We start from the raw sequence: 20,697 nt of genomic DNA on the forward strand, positions 1-20,697 counted from the left end.
ACTCGGGTGTTACACCCATTGTAGACAGTCATGACTCACAGAGTTATTTTCAGAGGATATATTTGATTTATATTTAAGTGTGAAAAATCACATATAAAGACTTTAAGAAAAGTACTAAAGTGAGGGTGCAGCTCTGCAGGTTCTGAGAAAAGAATACCAAATCAGAAAAACTCTGATTCTTCTTTTATTCTTTTTTTTTTTCCATTTTAGATTTAAGCCTCGGAGGATTTTTGTTCACCACACCGACTCCAAATCCTTCCTGACTGCTGCCACCACATACACACATCACATACATTTATATACATCCCTCTGCCTGTGGTTTGTGTGGATCAGGAGAAAGTTCAATATTAGTCCAGAGATTATATACTGGAGAGCAGAAATGAGCATACAGTGTAATGGTCCTTACTATCAGTCAAAGAGACACCAGCACCAGCATCGTTAAATGAAAACCTGGCAAATTCCAACTCTGTCTTTTTGAGGATGTCTCATTAAAATCCTCTTATCTTAGCGGAGGGTTTCGGCTTCAGTGGAGCAGCAGCTCTCTCCTCGTAATGACTTCAGCGACATCGCAGCATCTCGGTGCAGATTTAACGTCCGTGTGTGTAAAAAAAAAAAAAAAAAGGTCATTTTGAACAGCTCTGAATGTACAGCTCAGATTTCATTTAGGAGTTAAAACAGTCAAAAGAAAAGAAAAGAAAAGGGAAATACACAGAAATGTAGCTGAAGTGGGTTTAAACATCAAACTGACCCGTGGATGTGATTTAATGTTTTTATTGTTACCAACTTCAAACTTTGACTTTGTTGTGTGTTAGCCACTTAAAGCTTAACTCTGAGACTCCAAAGGAAAAACAGAGCCTTGATATCACTTCTGATTTTGTATTCTAATTCATATCTTTTTATATCTCTTGGATACATTTTTCCTTTTACTAAATCACTTGTTTGCTAACACACTGAAGAACACAACGAGAGCTTCAGTGCTACACACACATATCTGCTTCAGTTAGAGCTACGAGGGAGCTCCGAGCATTTATTTCCTGAGAGCCAACACTGTTGTTCCTTTAATTTCAAAGCACAGTCCATCAGCCAAACACCGCTTTATAAACTAATGAGTGTGAGACAGCTTCTGTTTGCTTATAAATCACACACTGGAAGAAGTAATTAGGATATTTCCGCTCTGGGCTTCGAGAAATTGAGCATAAAAGATTGACGACTTCTTATTAAGTTAACTGAGCCTTCATTTAAAATAAATAATTTAAGTAATTTCCTCACATGAATAACAGGTCACACTTGTTTTTCCTCCAGTGTTTTTATTAAACAACACTTATGTACAAATATATTCACTACAGGACATGTAAAATAGTACATCTCATCATGGTGTAAATGGCTTTGGGTGCATCTAGTACAAATATCCAAACTCCACGATGATACTGTAAGGTTTCCACACAACACTGAGTAAACACACTTGTGAACTTTTTGTAACATGTTTGATCAAAAGCTTTCCTCTTTGGATCGCTCTGAATCCAACAATGACACATTTTTTTCAAAATGGCTGCAAATCTACTGATGCAGCCACGTCGATTTTCAAAACCTCACCGGCGCAAACTCACCAGATTCAAGAAGTACAATCATGCAGTTCCCTGAGAGGTAAAACCGTTTTTACCTTCTTTGGCTGTTGCCGCTCTGTGGTCAGAGGTAAGGAGCAGAGTCTCTGTGTTCAGCGTGTCCCAGCACTTCTTCCCTTTGCAGAGGGAGTCTTCAAGGTGCAGCCTGGACCTCTCCAGGTTTTTTCTTTTTAAGAGAAGAGTCTCTATGCCTCCTCTGGTCATAGGCAGTCTCTGCACAGCGCCACCTGCCCGCTCAGATAGTCCCTGCACGGGCAGAGGCGCTGGTATTTGGAGCTCGAGCCGGCACAGCTGAACAGTAACGGATCCTGCTGCAGGCCACACTCGGCGTGCTCGGCTGAGAAGGCCGGGAAGAGGTGGTTCATGTCTGACTCCAGACCCTCGCACTGAAAGTCCAACCTGGAGGACGACACAGAGTGAAGAACTGTTCAGTATTTCATGCATAAAGAAGATCATTAATCCCTTTTTCCCCACTCATTCAGCACAACTACATGTGTAATGTATGAATGTTAGACGGGGGGGCCGCAGGCTATCAATGATTATTCCACCTATATAATTAATATTTATGGTACAGTGCAGCCTTGAGCATCTCCGGGAATGAAGGGAAATATTTCCAGGGAGAGGGTGAGCTCGTGTCTCCTCCTGTACTTTTTCACAACTGCATAATTTTGAAAACTACCAAATAAGGCACGATACACCGTCTAGAGGGAAACTTAGCTATTCAAATTTATTGTAAGAGGGGAATAAAGAAAGCTCATTGCGATGCAGAGAGTTTTATTTTCCGAAGGTCCAGATGAGGCATTTCATGAAAAAGTCATGAAAAAAATGGTGCACTAGACAAGAAGGTATCTTTTATTTTTTTATTTGGTTTTTGAAGCTGCTGTGAGGAAAGTTTGGGTGAAAGTAGATTTTGATGATCTGTTTAGAAAAAGTATTTTCTCTTTGCTGATGTCGTCCTGTTCATGCACGAGTAATGTTTTCAGACAAAAACTGTCATCACACTTCCTCTTGACCGTCAAGCGTACAGCTAACTGTGAACATGTCCTAAGCTGCACACTGCAGACCGCTTCGTCTGACTCAGTGGAAATATTTTCATGTCATAGCTGCATCAAGAAACGAAAACCAAATAAATGTTTTCTCTTTGAATAAAGGATGTGCATGACAATAACAATAAAATGGCTTCTCCCTTACTAAGCGCCCCAGACCCTTACTCGTGAGTTAAACGTTAATAATATTTGTCTAGGGGCGCTGGTGGTGCAGTGGTTAGTGTGCGCGCGACCCATGTATGGAGGTTATGGTCTTCCAAGCGGGCGGCCCGGGTTTGGATCCGGCCTGTGGCTCCCTTCCCGCATGTCATTCCCTACTCTCTCTCTCCCTGATTTCCGACTCTATCCACTGTCCTATCTCTCAATTAAAGGCACAAAAGCCCAAAAATAAATCTTTAAAAAATATATATATTTGTTACATGTTGTGTATAAGCTGTAATGCAGCCTCCCACCACTAGTCGGCGCTGTAGCTTTGGTTAACGGGCCTCCTTCACCTCTAAACCAGCAGAGCGGACTGATGGCATCTCGTAGGAGCAGAGCAGATCATCAGGCATATAACCACTAAACTGGAGCGATGTGTAACCACACTGAGCACGGGGGCGGGCGTGTGGACGATAACCTGCGAAGAGGACGAAGGCTGGTGGTGCTAGCACTGCTAACGTTAGCCACACTAAGCAAACTAATGTGGCATTGTTTACCTGCAGAGTAATGCACTAATGTGATTCAAAGACTGATGAATTATTTTTCTTCCCTTTGGAGTAGTCAACTAGTTTGAATTTAATTTTATGTTCAATCAACGGGGAAATAAGTTGCTGGTAACATCCAGGGTTACTTTTCTTGTCTTGTCATACGTCTTGTAACACAAAACGTCACATTTTTCAATTCTCTTCACAGTAATTAAAGACTTTTATTTTGTTAAGTTCAGTTCAGGAGGACTTAAGGTTAAGCTTTGACAAACAGTGAAAAGTGATTCTTATATTTATAAATATTTGGTAAACATCGACACAGTAACAACATTTACTGTTTATTTTTACTTTTTGGAGCAGGAAACAGGAAGAATGAACTTTGCAACTTCAAAATAAAAGCTCTGTATGTTTAAGTTTCAGCCAAGTCTGAGTGAGCTGATGTGAGAACGCAGCAGGATATAAGAATATGAGAATTCACCTCGAGCGAGTGGGAGGGGCTTGGGGACGTTTTAGTCCCTGTGATCGCTGCACGACCATAGACTGTCTGCACGCCACCGGTACGACCTCCAAGCATGTAATTTAAACGTTTTCTGTTCTCAAGTACGTTCTTCTCCACTCTCTGATTCCGCCTAACTACACGCAGCATTGACTAAACAAGTTATTAAACTAGAAAGAAACGTCTTACGCGCTGAAGGCCTCCTTTATGTTGATGAATCGATACAAGGCGGGCTCGCAGATGAGTCCGGCGCTCTGGCACGCCTTCACGCAGGACTGACCCTCCAGTGAAGCCAGCAGCCTCAGCGCACTGAGGGGCGGCCAGGATGTGTAGGCGCTGGCGTTGGAGGCCCAGGTGAGGATGCTGGAGTTGTGCTGCTGCAGGATGAAAGGAGTGGGAGGACTGCCGAGCCAAGAGGAGTTTACGGGAGGAAACGGAGCTTCGGGGGAGCAGAAGTCCTGCAGGTGCAAAAGATGAAACAACCCAGATCAGAAATATTTTCAAGTGTTATCCTGCAAAACGCTTGACCTGTCAGCTTACATAAACCACCATTTTTTCCACCTTACATCAGTTTCAAATTGTACGTTCAAGCTCTGCCACACATACAAGGAAATAATACAAAAAACTGTTTGAGTCCAGAGCTGCTTATCAGAGCTGACAGTTCCTCGTCAATCATCCCGGAAAAGATACAAACGCAGTTATGCCCAGCCAATAACAAATGAGGACCGGAGGCAGAATTAGGCTCTGGTGTGAGGCCTGATTAGATTCCCCCTCCAGCTGAGGCTTTTCATAAGACCTGGGTAATAACATTTCTCTGACATATCCCACTGGCCTCCAGACCCGTTTATTAAACAGGCTCCCAGCGCCCGCAGGCAATAAGCAGACTTCCAATCTCTCCATCTCCTGCTGCAACTGCTGCACGCCTACAAGCAGACAAGAGCTCTGACACACAAACACACACGCATGAAATCAAGAACATTATAAGTTACTGAAGGAGCTAGGTTAACAGATAATCACTGGACAGATTCACCAATAAGTCACTGTGATGACACATCTCAAACTCCTCATCCTGTTGTATAAAAATAGAGCCAAATGTGACATGCAGTATACTGCAGCCAGCCAGTAGGGGGAGAACCAGAATGTCTTGGGAACTTGTCTTTTCGTCCATCTTTGCATTTAGTCTGTGGCGGTTTCGGTGGTCGTTTTGCAGTATGCCAGGCTCAGCTGGTTTCTGGTCTTACAAATGCTAGCCTCCACTTACAGTCTGACAAAAAACGTGATTAATTTTGATTTTCAAGATTTTGAGAATCAAAATAGAATAGAATTACTTAATTGATCCCAAACTGGGAAATTGTGTTGTTACAGCAGCAGGTTATCAGAGCAAATAAAACAATATAAGAATAGACACATATTAAAATATAAAAGAATAAGAAGAGATTTATACATTAAGGATTTAACTTAACATTCTTACTGGTTTAAAAAAATGAAAATTTAAATACAACATTTATTCAGGCAAATAGATAATCGGTGGTGTCTTTGTGTGTTGAGGTCAATCTCTGACCTGGCGCTTTGCATTGTGGGAAACAGTAAGCAAAAGAGAATGCTCCGATGCATATTTGCAGATCTCATCCGGGTGTTTTTTTAACATTCTGCAGATCTCACATTTGTTCTCATGCTACGTCCAAATCAGAACAAACTTGTGTTGTAGCACTCGAAACGATCTTGGCCTCAAGACCGATCTCAAGACCACTTTTTGAAGGTCTCAGACTGGGTGGACTGGGTGGACTGGGCGGACTGGGCCACTGAAAGGTTCTTTTTTCAGGTCATTACTGTGATAGGAAGGAAAACGCCTCTTTCTAAAAGAACAAATAACTTTTTTATCCCCTGGTTACGACCGCAACCTTCCCCGTGTTTTTGATATTTATTGTCTTGGTCTCGTCTCGGTCTCAATCCCTAAATGTCTTGGTCTTGGTCTTGGAGCTCTCTGGTCTCGGGTATGTCTTGGTCTCGGTCTCGCCCTGCCTTGGTCTTGGTCTTGGTCTTGACTCGGTCTCGATCCCTAAATGTCTTGGTCTTGGTCTTGGAGCTCTCTGGTCTTGGTCTTGTCTCGGTCTCAGACTGGGGGTCTCGGAGCCCTCTCTGGTCTCAGGTATGTCTTGGTCTTGACTCTGTCTCGATCCCTAAATGTCTTGGTCTTGTCTTGATCTTGGAGCTCTCTGGTCTTGGTCTTGTCTTGGTCTGGTCTGGGGTCTCCAAACTCTCTCTGGTCTCGGGTATGTCTTGGTCTCAGTCAGTGTGGTCTTGACTACATCACTAGTACATACTACACACAGGTGTGTCTGAAAACTTTCACATTATTTCCCGTTTATTCCGGTGTCCTAGTAAGTCTGAATGTTTATAACCAGAGTCCTGAAACTGAGGCAACTAAATGAAACTCGGCCCTCATTCATTTCACATTTTACAACTCAGCTTTTTTTAATGTGTGAACGGCCTGCAGGAACGTATACATCAACTTATATCCTTCATCATAAATCTCAGTTTTCAGGAGGGAAAAAATGTTTATTCCCACGACAGTTTGTGTTAATATAAATGACTGCGCTGCCTCTGGAGTTCACAAACGCCTCTGTCCCTTCCTTATAAACTGTCTGAAAAGAAAATAAACTCCCCGTCGTGTCTGTCCCTGGTGCTAAATTAGAAATGTCAGTCAAACTGATTTTTCACTTGAATACTCTCTCCTAAATTATAGGGATGCAGTGAATCCAGAAATAATAGGACAAGCGATAGGGTCTCTTTATAAAGGAAGACACAGAGCTGCCACAACCACCAAGTGTGTTTCTTTGTGGACGGAGAGGTGGGAGGAAGTTACTGCGGGGGAGGACGAAAGAGTCGGTCAAAGGAAATAAGATCAAGTCACAAGTGATTTGAGAAGTTGGAAATAAAAGCTGGAAAAAGTCTGACACGGGCAGAGAGAAGGTTAAGAAAAGGAGGAAAGAAAAGAGAAAAAAGAGAGGGGCATCTGATTGAGAGTCTGACCTTAGACTCTCTGAGAGACGAGCAGTCACAGCCTCGGTCGGTCATGGCACATTGAGCGTGTGTGTGTGTGTGTGTGTGTGTGTGTGTGTGTGTGTGTGTGTGTGGCAGCAGGGGGAATAGAAGCTGTGAGAACAGCACAGAGGCTTACACACTTCCTTAACCTGCCACTGCAAAACACAACACCAATTACACAACAAGATGGATTCACCAAAAGGACGAGACTGTATCCAAGCACACAGCATCCTGTACGACTCCCACACTAAACCGCGCAGCAACAATGGATCTTGATGACTGAGTAATTCCATTTAACTGTTTAAATCACAACTAACAAGTCCATTTTTATGTAGAAACATTTTTTTTCCACATTCTCAAGGACCACCATTGAGGAAAATTAGTGCTCGTCGATTAACTTTGCAGCTGCCGCCTGCAAAGAATTTAATATCTGGCAGAGCCGTAGAGGTATAAATACTGAGGCCAAGCAGCAGAGAAATCCCAGAAAGGAGATTTCTGAAATAGAATTTCAGCACTTCAGCTGAAATGAGAAGAGCAGATCTTCAAAAATCTGATTGGTGTTTTCTGATTTGAAATGATCAGTCATCCAAAATCTGTGAAAACCGTTTTTCTAAATGCCTCCGAGCACAGGATGAAATAAATGAAGCACTGTGCATTTAACCTAGAAAATAAAACAGTCAGGGTCACTAGAGGAACTGAATAAAGAGTGAAAACATTCAACTGCTGCTTGTGTCGGCTGATATCGTATGTGGACTATCTCTATGTTTGCACGCTCCTTTAAAGTTTTGATGTGTTTTGGGGGGCAGTGGTGTGAGGGATCGTCTGCAGAGGAGAGAGATGTGTGGGAGGGGCTCGGGGGAGCAGTACCAGAGTTAATTGGCACAGGTTTATCTGTTTGCTGATTGCTCTCCCTTCTCTCTCTCTCTGCAGGAGCGTGCTGGACCTGGGCGTACACACACACACACACACACACACACACACACACACACACACACACACACACACACACACACACACACACACACACACACACACACACACACACACACACACACACACACACACACACACACACACACACACACACACACACACACACACACACACACACACACACACACACAAAGAGCCAGGCTGTGCTCCTCGCTGGCAGAGAGCTTTTTGTGTTGGACTTTTGGAAAATGAAGAAGAGAAGTTTGTTTTTGTCGCTGTGTGTGTGTGTGTGTGTGTGTGTGTGTGTGTGTGTGTGAGTAATTAAATTGCCAGAGCCGTGTGTGTCTTTTTTTGTGTATTCTTGTATTGTTTGCTATCGAGCACATGCACGATGAATATTGGCACATTTCTTAAGGAAGCTCACTTTGCATCAAAGAAGAAGAAGGAAAAAGAAAAACTCTGCTTGTCAACAGAAGCTCGTCGTCGTCGTCGTCGTCGTCGTAGGAGTATCAAACCTTTGTGCAGTTGCATGCTGACTCTATTTACAAGAAAGCACAACAGAGACTCCACCTGATGAGGAAACTAAGGAAACATATCAGCAAACATATTTTAACTCAATCACTGAATCCATCCTGGTACAACTCCCTCACCGCCAAACACAAAAACCAAACTCTCCCGCATCGTTAATCAGGCCGGCAAAATTATCGGTTCACCACAAACTACCCTCTCCGAGCTGTATAATCGCTCTGTGATCAGGAGAGCCCCCTTGATCCACGCCATCAGGCAGACGCTACAAAGTCCATCTGGCCCGGAAAAAAAACATCTACAAAAAAATCCTTCATTCGCTCTGCAATAACCATTCTGAACAAAATCAAATAGACCCCCACTTTTTAGAAACTGTTGTTTTTAAATCCTCTTTTAATGTTCTGCACTTTTAATGTTTTTAATGTAAGTTGTGTTTATTGTCCGAGCCTTGTCGAAGGCTACATCAGTATCTTCTTTTAAAAACACATTTTTATGGTAAGGCCTTCTTAGAATCCTCGTTTCATCCAGGATGTTTTATTTGTTTTACTTTTAACTTTAGCCGATCTCTGTCTCTGTTGTTTCTCTTTTCTCTGTTCATTGGATGATCGCTGCACTGTTGTTTTATTTTTCATGCTTTTTTTAATAAGATTTTATTGTTTTGTATTTGACTGTTGGGATTTTTTATTTTTTCTGTAAAGCACTTTGTGACGTTGGTTTTGATAAGTGCTTCATAAATAAACTTTATTATTATTATTATTATTATTATAAAGGAGAATTTCTGTCTCTGTTGGGACAGACAATAAAGTCTATCTATCTATGCAGAGTCCTTCGGTGTGCAGCAAAAAGCACCAAACAAAGTTTCTACATATTGTTGCTTTAATGTAACTTTAGCAGTTCAATGATCACAACTTATTGAAGTATTCATTTTCCATCAGGCATACAGAACGTGTTGCTCGAGTCGTTCTGCAGGCACCGAGATGTCTTCGTCTGCAAAGATACAACACCTTGCTTGTGCTACCTTTACATTTAACTTGCAGATTCAGACTCATCCTCAGCAGCAGGCTGCATCATGATACAAACAAAGAGAAACTCTTCACTTCATTTTTAACTCTCCTGCTGTCCCTTCACAGAGTTCCCTAATAAATTCTGAGTTGGTTGTTTGTTCCTCTAATTTCCAGCATTATGACCACATTATATTTCCGCTGTAATATGTATAAACCAATCACAGCTTCAGTCATAAATAACTGCTCTGCTCTGTCATTATTAACTCAGGCTGCTCGAGGGGCCTCACCAGCGGCGGGAGTCACAGTGAGTTGAGTCACAAAATTAATCTTGTGGTTCACGCGCTGATGTTCCCCCCAAAACTGTGAGCGACCTAATCAGCCGGGAGGGAAACATACGCAGCGGCAAATAACTTCTGTCACCTCATAACGACGCCATCCAGCACGCCCGCTCATGCGCTTCAGTGCTGGCTGAGACCCACCTGGTTCTGAATGTAGGCGTTGACTCTTTCCAGCATCCCTTCACAGGTGTACTCGTAAGGCAGGAACGGCTCCACCTGCCAACACAGATTAATAAAATAAAGAATAGAAAGGGAAAGGAGGGGAAGGGGGGGGGGGGTGTGTCCACAAAGGCAGGCCATTGTAATTACAGGAAATAAAAACCTGCTAGTTAATCACAGCTGACATGTTCATTAGCGTAATTGTGAAGGGCTTATATCATGCCACGAGCCTCACATTAAAATCAATGACCTCATGCATCACAGGTGACAGCTCTGAGAATTGATTTCATTTTTTTTTTTTTTAGTGATGACTCCATCAATGTGTCAAACAATGGAGTGAGCTGACGAGAGGACCAGTGGTCAGCGGGTACCGAGGAGGGTGCATTCAGGATCCTTAAGGTGTCCCACGTGACGCCTGTCACCCAGAGTGTGACTTCTGAAAGGCAGGTGATGGATTATTTATTTATTTTATTTCATTCAAAGAAACAATAAAGTTAAGAAAAACAAACAAACATAAAATCTCAAATTTTGAAGGAAAAGGAGCAGAAAGAAGATTAATCTGATAACATCTGTCCCTCTTCCACAAAGCATTAATTAAAACAAATTCAGGTTTACTGAGAGAGGACTGATCGATAGCTTTATCTCCTTTCAAAGAACCCTTTTCCTCTGACTGAGACCACAGAGGAGCTCTTTTCTACCTGCTCTGCTGTTCTTGTAGCCTCACTTATCGTGCCATGTGCAACATAACTTATTCATATCTGTCTTTACTATTTTTATCATGATGAATAAAAAGCTCTCTGACCCCTGTGCTGTTCTTCAAGAGAGACTGGAAGATGACTCAATATACGTAGCAACACATCACAAAAAAGGCCTTCTGGTTCTGGGTCACCCTCGGACAGAACAGCACATTTTAAAGTCATATGGATTGAAACGGGCAGAACCACAAAGTGTCTGCAGTGACTTTTCAGGTGCCAGTGCTGTCCGGGGGCGGCCGCCGGTTAGATGGTGACCCTGATCCAGGAAACCCATTATTATTATTATTATTATCTATTCTAACATAGCAGCATGAATGGTCTGTGGTTTCATCCAAATGGATCGTTGAGGGAGGCAAACCAGGCCAGACACCTGCCATCAACTGCCAGGAATCATGGAAATTCCCGGGCATTTACAGGACCGATAATCTGTTTTTTTTCATGCAGTGTCATTATGTTGCAATATTACTTATTATTATTATTATTTACTTTTCACGTCATGTGAAACAGGGTTTACATTTAAAGGAAGTCACTCATTCTGTGAGGATTCAAAGTGCAGAATCCCCCTCTGAACGTCTCCCGTGGTCCCCGGCTGAAGTGAGATCTCATTGTTTACCATCAGGCCACTAAAGCACTCGGGCTCTTAAACTGATAAATGGTTTCTTTTAGCGTTGTGTTCCTTTTAGCACTCGCTTATTACTTTATTTCATCTGAGTTTAATGAAATGTATCTGGCACTTCATCAGCCATTCCCCAATGCAATTTGCCTTTTGGGCATCTTTTATATAATAGAATCAGAGAGAGAGAGACAGAGAGAGAGAGAGAGAGAGACAGAGAGAGAGGGAGAGAGAATATGCTTCATAGAGGGCGATTTGAATTCAGAAGGAGAAAACATTTTCTGAAACGACTGTGCGATTTATAAACCTAAACTGATTGCATTGCTCTGACACAAAAACAAATGTGAGAAACATTCATTACTTCCTGCAGTCAGTGATGACATGAAACAAAAAAGAATCCCAGTGCAGAGTTCCACTGGAAGCACTCGAGTCCAGAAAGCTGCACCCAACAAACCAGCTTGAGGCAACTACGATCAGGCAGGAGTTAACGACATCTAAGTGCATTTTTTTTTTTTTTTTTTAAGCTTCCCCCGATTTCCATTATGACGGTTTGCTATGGTGCCAGTAAAATCTGACATTAGAGAGTTTCAGACAGAGAGGCGGCTCGGGAGCTCACAGACAGAAAAAAAATAACAAACACGAGCATCAGCAAGACAAATAAACATGAATCAAAGAACGTGTGTTTGGAGTAAGGATGAAACACGACCATCTGACACGTCAACTAGCTAGCGAGACAAAGAAAGCCCACAGTTTAAGCTGCATTGTGGTAATTGGAAACAGCCCCTAGTGGACACTTGAGGAACTGCAGTTTTTTTATGAACGTCGGAAAATAAATGTAAATAAAAGGTTTATTTTAAAATAACTTCAAAGTTATATTTTGGGACATTTTCCTTAATCAGACAGATGAGGAGAAACAGGAAGTGTTGGGAGGAGAGGGTGACAAACAGCGAAGCAGGATGTATAGGGGTTGAGCATTAAAATGTAAAATTAGAAGAGAATTTGATGTCTTATATTGTCACTGCATCAGGTGCAATTACATAAAAATGTTGTGAGAGACGCCGCTCTGTCTGCTGAAAGTCGCTGAACGATTAGATCGACTTTGAATCGACTGTTTTAAGCTGGAAAAGTTGCAAATTGTTGCTTGAAATAAAATAAAAAAACATCTATTGGAACATCTTTTGAAATAATCGTTTCTGTTGCTTCTAACGGTAATTGGAGAAATCCTCTAGTGGACACTTGAGGAACTGCATGTGCAGCTTGCAGGAGTCTTTCAGCACCTCTTCAACCTCTCCCTGAGGCTGATGAAGGTGCCTGACCTCCTGCATCGTCCCCGTTCCAAAGAAAGGTCGTCCCAGCGCTCTCAATGACTACAGACCTGTGGCACTCACGTCACATGTCATGAAGACATTTGAGAGGCTGGTTCTCCAGCACCTGAGGACCCTGCTCACTGCTTTCCAGGATCCGCTGCAGTTTGCATATCAGAGGCACATTGGTGTGGAGGATGCTATCATCTTCCTGACCCACAAAGCCCTGTCACACCTGGAGACGAAGGGAAGCACTGTGAGAGTCATGTTCTTTGACTTCTCCAGTGCTTTCAATACCATCCAGCCCTGCCTCCTGAGGGACAAACTGCTGGATATGCAGCTGCACCCTGACACCACAGCTTGGATTTTTAACTACCTCACGGGCCGGCCACAGTATGTCAGAGTCGACGGCTGTGTCTCTGATGTAGTGACGGGCAACACAGGACTACCTCAAGGAACTGTTCTGGCGCCTTTTCTCTTCACATTGGACTTCAGGTTTAACTCTGGTTCCTGCCACCTCCAAAAGTTTTCCGACGACTCCTCCATTGTTGGGTGCATCACTGATGACGACGAGAAGGAGTACAGAGGACTGTTAGAGAGCTTCGTCACATGGTGCGAAAGCAACCACCTGAAGCTCAACATCAGCAAAACAAAGGAGGTGGTAGTGGACTACCGGAAGAAGAAGAGGCTCCCTGCCCCAGTCATCATCCAGGGGGAGGAAGTGGAGAGGGTGGACTCATACAAGTACCTTGGGGTCCACATCAACAATAAACTGGACTGGTCTCACAACGCTGACACCCTCTTCAGGAAGGGACAGAGCAGGATGTTCTTCCTGAGGAGACTCAGACCGTTCAGTGTCTGCAACAGACTCCTGAAGACCTTCTACCAGTCTGTGGTGGCCAGCGCCCTCTTCTTTGCTGTGGCGTGCTGGTGGGGTGGCATCAAGACTGGTGAGGCAAACAGGCTGAACAAGCTGGTGAGGAAGGCTCGCTCTGTAGTGGGTCTTGATCTGGACAGTTTGGAGACAGTGGGTGAGAGGAGGATGAAGGACAAAATCTTATCCATCCTGGATAACTCCTCTCACCCCCTACATGGTGAGCTGTGGCAGATGGGCAGCTCCTTCAGCCAACGCCTCCTCCCCCCCCCCAGGTGCAAAACAGAGCGCTTCAGGCGCTCCTTTGTGCCCACTGCCATCAGACTGTACAACAGCAGCCTATGACAACAATAACAGTCCGTCCTGACACAAAACTTCACCCCCATAGAACACTACCCACATGACCTGCTTCATTATTATCATTGTATTATTATTATTATTATTTAGCATCAATATATATATATATATATATATACACATATATACTGTACATTCTATATATTTTATTATATTATTATATTAGTCTATATTATATAACATTTCATTATATTACACTATATTGTTCATATTGCACTATATTATATTATATTATACTACATTATATTATATAACTGCACTCTGCATTACTGTGGTACAACACTGCCTCTCTTCTCTGCTGTTTACATTACTTGCTGCTATTTATCATACCAAGTCACTTTAATCATCACTTGTCACTTTATCTTGTCATTCTCTGTAAATACTGTCTCAATTCCCTGCATAGTTAACTTCATCATTCATTTTGTACTGTATATACCCCCTGTTTTTATTTTTATTTATCTTATCTATTCTGTTTAATGTGTATTTTGAGCTTTCTTGTCTGTGCTGCTGTAATGCCTGAATTTCCCCTCTGGGGGATATATCCTATATCCTATATCCTATGTCCTATATCCTATCCTAACTGCAGTTTCTTTGAACGTCGGAAAATAAATGTAAATAAAAGTAGCTTTTTAAAATAACTTCAAAGTTATTTTTGGGACATTTTCCTTAATGAGACAGACGAGGAGAAACAGGAAGTGTTGGGAGGAGAGATTGGGGGATTAGATGCAACGAAGGTCAGAGGTCGGACTGGACCTTGAGCCCCTGAACAAGGGGCGTGCAACACAATCACAAGGCTACCCAACGCCCAGAATGTACTTTTAGTTTCATGTCATTATTTTAATGTGGTGTGCACTTGTTAAATATTAACCAGTGCCACGACTGCTACTCTATCAGCCCGGAACATGAGGTGTATGAGACACACCAGGCGGTACACACACACACACACACACACACACACACACGCACACACACACCCTGGCACCGTGGCTCAGCGTAGCTCTGGTGACAGATTGAGCACAGCACGATTGATTAACATGATCTCCTGCGTATAATGCTTCCTCTCTGTGGGCCAGGGCCTCTGGAACACCGCCATGTGATCCCAGGTGTGGGCACGATTTACCTGCTGAGCCGCTCAATATCTACAGTAATTAGCGGTGAGCGGAGCAGAGGGGGGGGGGGGGGGGAGAGCCAGCTAAGCATTTTGCTCTGTAATGTCGGATGCCGTTGATTTAGAGCTCTATTAAAGGCTTACGGCTGAGTAAGTGGGTCAGAACAAACTTTGAAGTCTGCAAAAAAGCAAATAATTATCATTACTATCATAAAGCTGCAGCTTCAAAGGTTTAGAGGAAGTGTTGAAACGGATTACACTTGAGCCGATTCGATCGCCCCCCCCTGACCCCCACGGTTCGGGCTGAACGGGATCCACAGATCGACGGGAAATGTATCATTAGAAAAGAAATGTACTGCCGCTTAATCCCTGAGAAGTGACAAGAAGGCATCGTTTAAGTAGTGCATGGAGAACCACTGCACCAACAAGAAGACAATACAGACTTTAATTCATATTTTTACAAATGTTTTTTGCAGAATTTCACACTAAATATTGTTGAAATTTCAGTGTGTAAGGTTTCTTTGACTTTCTCCGTTTAAATTCTGTGTCTGCGTTCGTGCAAACAAGTCAGCTCGGGGTTTAGTGTAACAACAATTGTGATCTGTTGCACCACAAGCAAGAGCGCAAATAAGAACACAACGCCAAAACATACGTTGCTCCTCATGATCTCCCGGATGGTTGAGTCAAAGTCCTCAGAGTTGTTGAAGTCGATAGTGACGACATGCGGCCTGCCGATGTACTGCTCTGCATACGGGTGCTGAGAGGACACCTGGGGGGGGGGGGGGATATGTGGGATTTATTCACCAGCATGTGAAACAGAAATAGAGGTCAATATCTGATGTTGTGAAATCATTCCTGCAAAATGTTTATTTTGCATGTTTTATTTTCCTAAAAGGAATCGACTGATGTCAGAGACGCGCGCGCCTACCTTCCTGGAGGTGGGCTTCCCTCGGAAGAACTCGTGATTCAGCGAGCTGTGAGGGGGGCTGAACTTGGGCTGGAGGAAGATGCAGCCGTTGGCTATGGCCTCCAAAGGGGCGGGACCTTCGTAGGGGAAGCCAAACCCGATGAAGAGCTTCACAAGAAAATTAAAAAAAAGAGAGAAGAGGAAATAAGTCAAAACACTTGTAACAGACTATCAGTCACAAATGTTGTTTCTTCATGATTGTGCATATTATTTACACATAGATGTTGATCTGTTTGGTTGTGTGGTTGCCAGTTTTGCAGAGTCTGTGTTTGTTTTATTATGTAACAAATATCAGAAGGTACAGTAATGAACTATCTGGGTATTTCTGTCATCAATATCGAAGCATGTTGATCAATATCTGATAGAATCCACATCGACTCCAGAAATCAAATTGAACTGCGAGATTTCTCGACAAAGCCCCGCCCCCTACGACAGCATCGCTGACTGTCTCCACCTTTGCCTTCCTGAGCAGCTGCTGCAGCTCCTGCTGGGGCAGCAGGCCGTGGTTCTTCACGAAGGCGGGCACCTCAGGGGGCCGCTGCGTCTCGAAGTACACCGTCCCGTGGATGTCCATGTAGCGGTGCAGGATGGACAGGAACTTTTCCTTTCCCTTAAGAGACAAACAGCGAAGCGGGACGTAGACGAGTTGAGCATTAAAATGTCAAATTAGAAGAGAATAGAGAACATAGAGAAGGTGCAATTCAATAAAAATGTTGTGAGAGACGTCTGCTGAAAGTCGCTGAACGATTAAATCGACTTTGAATCGACTGTTTTCAGCTGGAAAAGTTACATATAGTTGATGAAATGAAAATAAAAAACATCCATTGGAACATCGTTTGAAATAATCGTTTCTGTCGCTTCTAACTTCCGCCCAGAATATTTAAATCTTAGCGCCCTTCAACTCAGAGACCCGGAGCATTTGGTGCATGAATATATTAATTCAGATGAGGAGAAGAAGAAGCAGAGCTGTCATAAACCTCTCAGTAACTGATCCCTAATCTGTACCTGTGGTGTGGTGAAAGACCTAAATCAACAGATTTTAAAATGTTCCATGTCGCCCCGTGGAGACGACTCGATGCAATCATTTACACGCGGAGAATCAAATTAGTCGATACGCAAAAAAAAGTCTTTCTGGGGGAACGTAATGAATTATTCACCGTGCCCATGTCTCCAGGCATAAATCATCTATAAATGTCATCGGAGTTTTTATTCCTCATTTTTCATCTCGGGATGCTTTAATGTCTGCCAGCGAGACGGGGGAAGAAATCACTCTGAAAATGATATTCATCCTCTGAAAACTTAAAGAATTAAACATAGTGTGAAATCACCTTCTCCTTTTTGATTTGTTCCATGAATTGAATCTTGTTGACTTCATCTTGTGATATAAAACCTCCGCTTCATAACAACAGAGTTCAAAGATTCAAAAAACTTTATTGTCTATCACATTGTGACAGAAAATGACCTTTTGTTGAGGCTCAACATGAAAACATACAAACATTCACACTAACTCTCACATTAGGTCATAAATAGCTAAAAGTACCCGAAATAGGTAAAAACACATGCACAGCATTTAAAAACATTGCTTATCTAGCCTTGTTTAAAATGTGTATTGCAGTGGGAATAAAAGAGTTTCTGTAAGTTTTCTTTTTCACTTATTGATCCAGATGTTTGAAGTCAAGATGTTTTTGTTTTTTTAAATATAGAAATGAGGCTCTTAGATGTAAAACTCACAAACACAAATTAAGTTTTAAAAATAATTTTCAGGCAGCAAAATGTCGGGGAAAAAAAAGTTTTTTGGCAAATGCTTGAAAATGAGGCGTACTTTTTATGAAGCAGTGTCGTGGGAACATGAATACAGAAGAGCTCAGAGAGAGAGAGAGAGAGAGAGAGAGACGAGGTGTGAGGATGGAAGCGAGAGAGACAAAGACAGAATAAAGACTTAAACAGCCCTGAAATCTCTCTTGTGAAGCTCAGAACTGAAGAAGAAGAAGAAGCGAGTGAGGAGATGAGTCTTCATTGTCTGGAGGAAAACCGCTCCACTTTTGGCTTCTCTCACCACAATCGTTCGCGCTGACAAATGTTCCTCTGCAGCTCAGGTTCTGACAAACGGGGAAATGATACCGCCGCAGTGTAGGAACAAAGCTGCAGTCAGATTCAATTGAAGCGAACCTTGGGGGGGGGGGGGGGGGGGAGCAACACTTCAAAAAGATACAGTAAAAAAAAAAAAGCGAGAAGCCGTGCCAGTAGCTCGGAGGGAAAATTGACTCTAAACAAAAACAATTGTTCTTCTACCAGCTCCACCTCGGGGCCAAATTCCTGGAGGAGTGACTTGTTTGCAGGAAATGTAACATCCAGTGGGCGTTTTCAAAAGTGTGTGTCGTGATCGTTTGCAGAGGAAACTTCTGTTCCAACGCTCACTAAACTTCATATTTGATTCTGATTTAATGGCATTCAAAGAATCTCAATCTCTGAACAGGGACGTGAGTTTTATGTGCCTCCCTTCACCTCACTTTCCTGAACACCTTAGCAGTTTGAATAACCTCTGCCCTTACATCACTGGAAAAATCCTCTTTAGAAGTGCTTCATTACAGAACTCATGACTGAATTATTCCTTCATTAACTGACAAAGCTCTCCACTTCCCTCCTCTCAGAGAACGCAAAACATGTCACTAAATGTACTTAATGCATTGAGAGATTTTGTCATGATACTGACCTTCCACCTGCTGGCTTCTTTGCCGTAAACGACGGCCATGTTGTTCACCTTGTTCCTCTGAATGTTCAGTCTCTCCGTCTCGTTCAGCTCCTCCGCCACAAAGCCCATGAAAGAGTTATCAGGAGTGTGGGCTGCCAAGGACAAACAAAACCAAACGGGCAATGTGAAGTTACAAGTCCCATTTCAAAAAAAAGAGGAAAAAAAAAAAGGAGCTGCTGTGGAGATCCAGATCGCAGCTCAGAACAGAAGCTGCACACGTTTAATCAGGAGTTATAATTTCATCCAATAAGACTGCAGAATGTGGTCGATCTCATTGTCTGTCTGTTTCAACCTGGTGACTTTATAAACTCACACATGAAGCCACAGACATTCATCCCCACACTGCACGCTCCCACAGTCAGACGCACATCATCAACCTGAGTAAGTAAGTCCACATACGGAACATGGTCATGTACTGCTGGCCGTGCAGGTTCCAGTAGCCCCAGTTGGTCCGGTAGCCGTGCAGAGTGGCGTACTCCTCGTGGTTGTACGCGGGCTCGGTGCCAAAGGTGTCGATCACTCGGATGTGACACCTGAGAGACAATCAAGAACATCAACTTTGGTTTAGTTAAAGAAATTATGTGATTTTTAAATCAAGTATCTCCTCTGAAAATAACTCTGAGTCATGACTGTCTACAATGGGTGTAACACCCGAGTCCCACTGTCTGTGATGTTTTCAGAGTTTTCAGAGTCCTATCTTCACTTTGTTTACATCGTCGGGACGGCCGGCTGACTCCTCCCCTCGTGTATAAAAGTTGTTTAATTGAGGGACTAGAGAAAAGAAGAATAACATACTGTACTCACTGCTTAACTGTGTTTCTAGATCACGCTCATTTCAGGTAAATTTACATGCAGTGTGAAGATACGAGCAGAATAAAGATCGCTAGCGTTAGCATGCTAACACAACAATGCAGCGCCAGTTGTTTTGGTTTCATGCTGGTGCTCAAGGGCGACATCTGCTGGATCAACAAAATCACATATAAAGCCTTTAAAGAGTTGTTCTGATTCAAGTACCAAAAAAATCTGCAACTGCAATCCTGCAGGTTTTTGCACTGATCAGATTCTTTAGCCGGTTGACCCAAAACAATCCTGCCTTTAGTGGGTATTAGCAAGCAGTTTAGCTGGACGCTAGCTTTAGCTTCCATTTGCTAACAGCAACAAATGTGAAACAAAACATTTTATTTTTGGATATGCGTTAGAGGCCCTCTGGTTAATCCAATCTTGATTAATAAAATGGATTAACTCATGAATATGGAAGTGTTGTCAAATGAAAACTATACCTTTATATCATTTGCTACCTTGAACACGACATCAGCATCTTCACTAACCGTCCCCTGTGAGGAGCAGCAACACTGAAAAACACATTTTAAAAACCTCTATGTGCAACGTGTGTAAGTCTCTTTGAATCGACTGAAGTGTGAAACATCTCCTCTGATTAAGTGAAACGCTTCAGCTGGGAATAAACGACGGTCCTTTGACTACATCAACACTAAAACATCTAATACAAGTTAGCATTCATTTCCTCCTACATCAAACTCAAGTTGAAAACCAGCGGTGAGAACAAAGGAGGAAATCGTGTTTCTTTGACAAGCTGCTTGAGACAAAAACATAAAAAAACAGGAGCGGTGAATATTCACAAAGACTAAAAAAGAAAATCCAGCGATGTGAAACTATTTCAGAAGCCTTATTATTCCCCCTGCGTCTCCACTCAAGTGTCAGGCAGGAGAGGAGAGTAAATAATATTTCTGCTATTCTGACAGCTGACAGGTTGTGGTTGATCAGCGGACCTCGGACTGGTGCTTACTGGGATCAGGGGATGTTTCCCCCCCAGGAGAGTTCAAACTGCAGGAGGAGAAACAGACTGAATTACTGTAAACTGTGAGCGCCTGCTGCTTACTAATTTGATGAATGCAGCCGCTCTCTCCTCTTACCTTGACAAGGAAAACAAACTGCAGAACACCATGCATTATGTACGATGGAGAGAAATACCCCACAGCGGCACAAAAACAGAAGAACAGACTCTCTGTATGTTTATTAGAGTCTCTTAGTCACCTCTTTCTGTGACTTATAGCATCACCTGTAAATAATCTGTTTTACTGCCGACCAATGAAGG

The 20,697-nt window shown here is 42.8% G+C and overlaps 1 protein-coding gene across 1 annotated transcript in view; it reads right to left on the reverse strand.

Moving 5' to 3' along the window:
• Positions 1-1,293: 1,293 nt before the first annotated feature.
• The window catches only part of LOC132954227 (alpha-1,6-mannosylglycoprotein 6-beta-N-acetylglucosaminyltransferase B-like), a 73,881-nt gene continuing 54,477 nt past the window's right edge, over positions 1,294-20,697 (reverse strand). Inside the window, exons 10-17 of the mRNA XM_061026741.1 lie at positions 18,984-19,117; positions 18,546-18,676; positions 16,287-16,442; positions 15,794-15,940; positions 15,518-15,634; positions 9,837-9,911; positions 4,040-4,308; positions 1,294-2,021 (exon numbers count right to left, since the gene is read on the reverse strand). Coding sequence (XP_060882724.1) covers positions 1,823-2,021; positions 4,040-4,308; positions 9,837-9,911; positions 15,518-15,634; positions 15,794-15,940; positions 16,287-16,442; positions 18,546-18,676; positions 18,984-19,117 — 1,228 coding nt within the window. The 3' untranslated portion in view covers positions 1,294-1,822. The remainder of the gene's footprint in view (positions 2,022-4,039; positions 4,309-9,836; positions 9,912-15,517; positions 15,635-15,793; positions 15,941-16,286; positions 16,443-18,545; positions 18,677-18,983; positions 19,118-20,697) is intronic.

This window comes from Labrus mixtus, chromosome 20, assembly GCF_963584025.1.
Source record: "Labrus mixtus chromosome 20, fLabMix1.1, whole genome shotgun sequence".
NCBI lineage: Eukaryota > Metazoa > Chordata > Actinopteri > Labriformes > Labridae > Labrus > Labrus mixtus.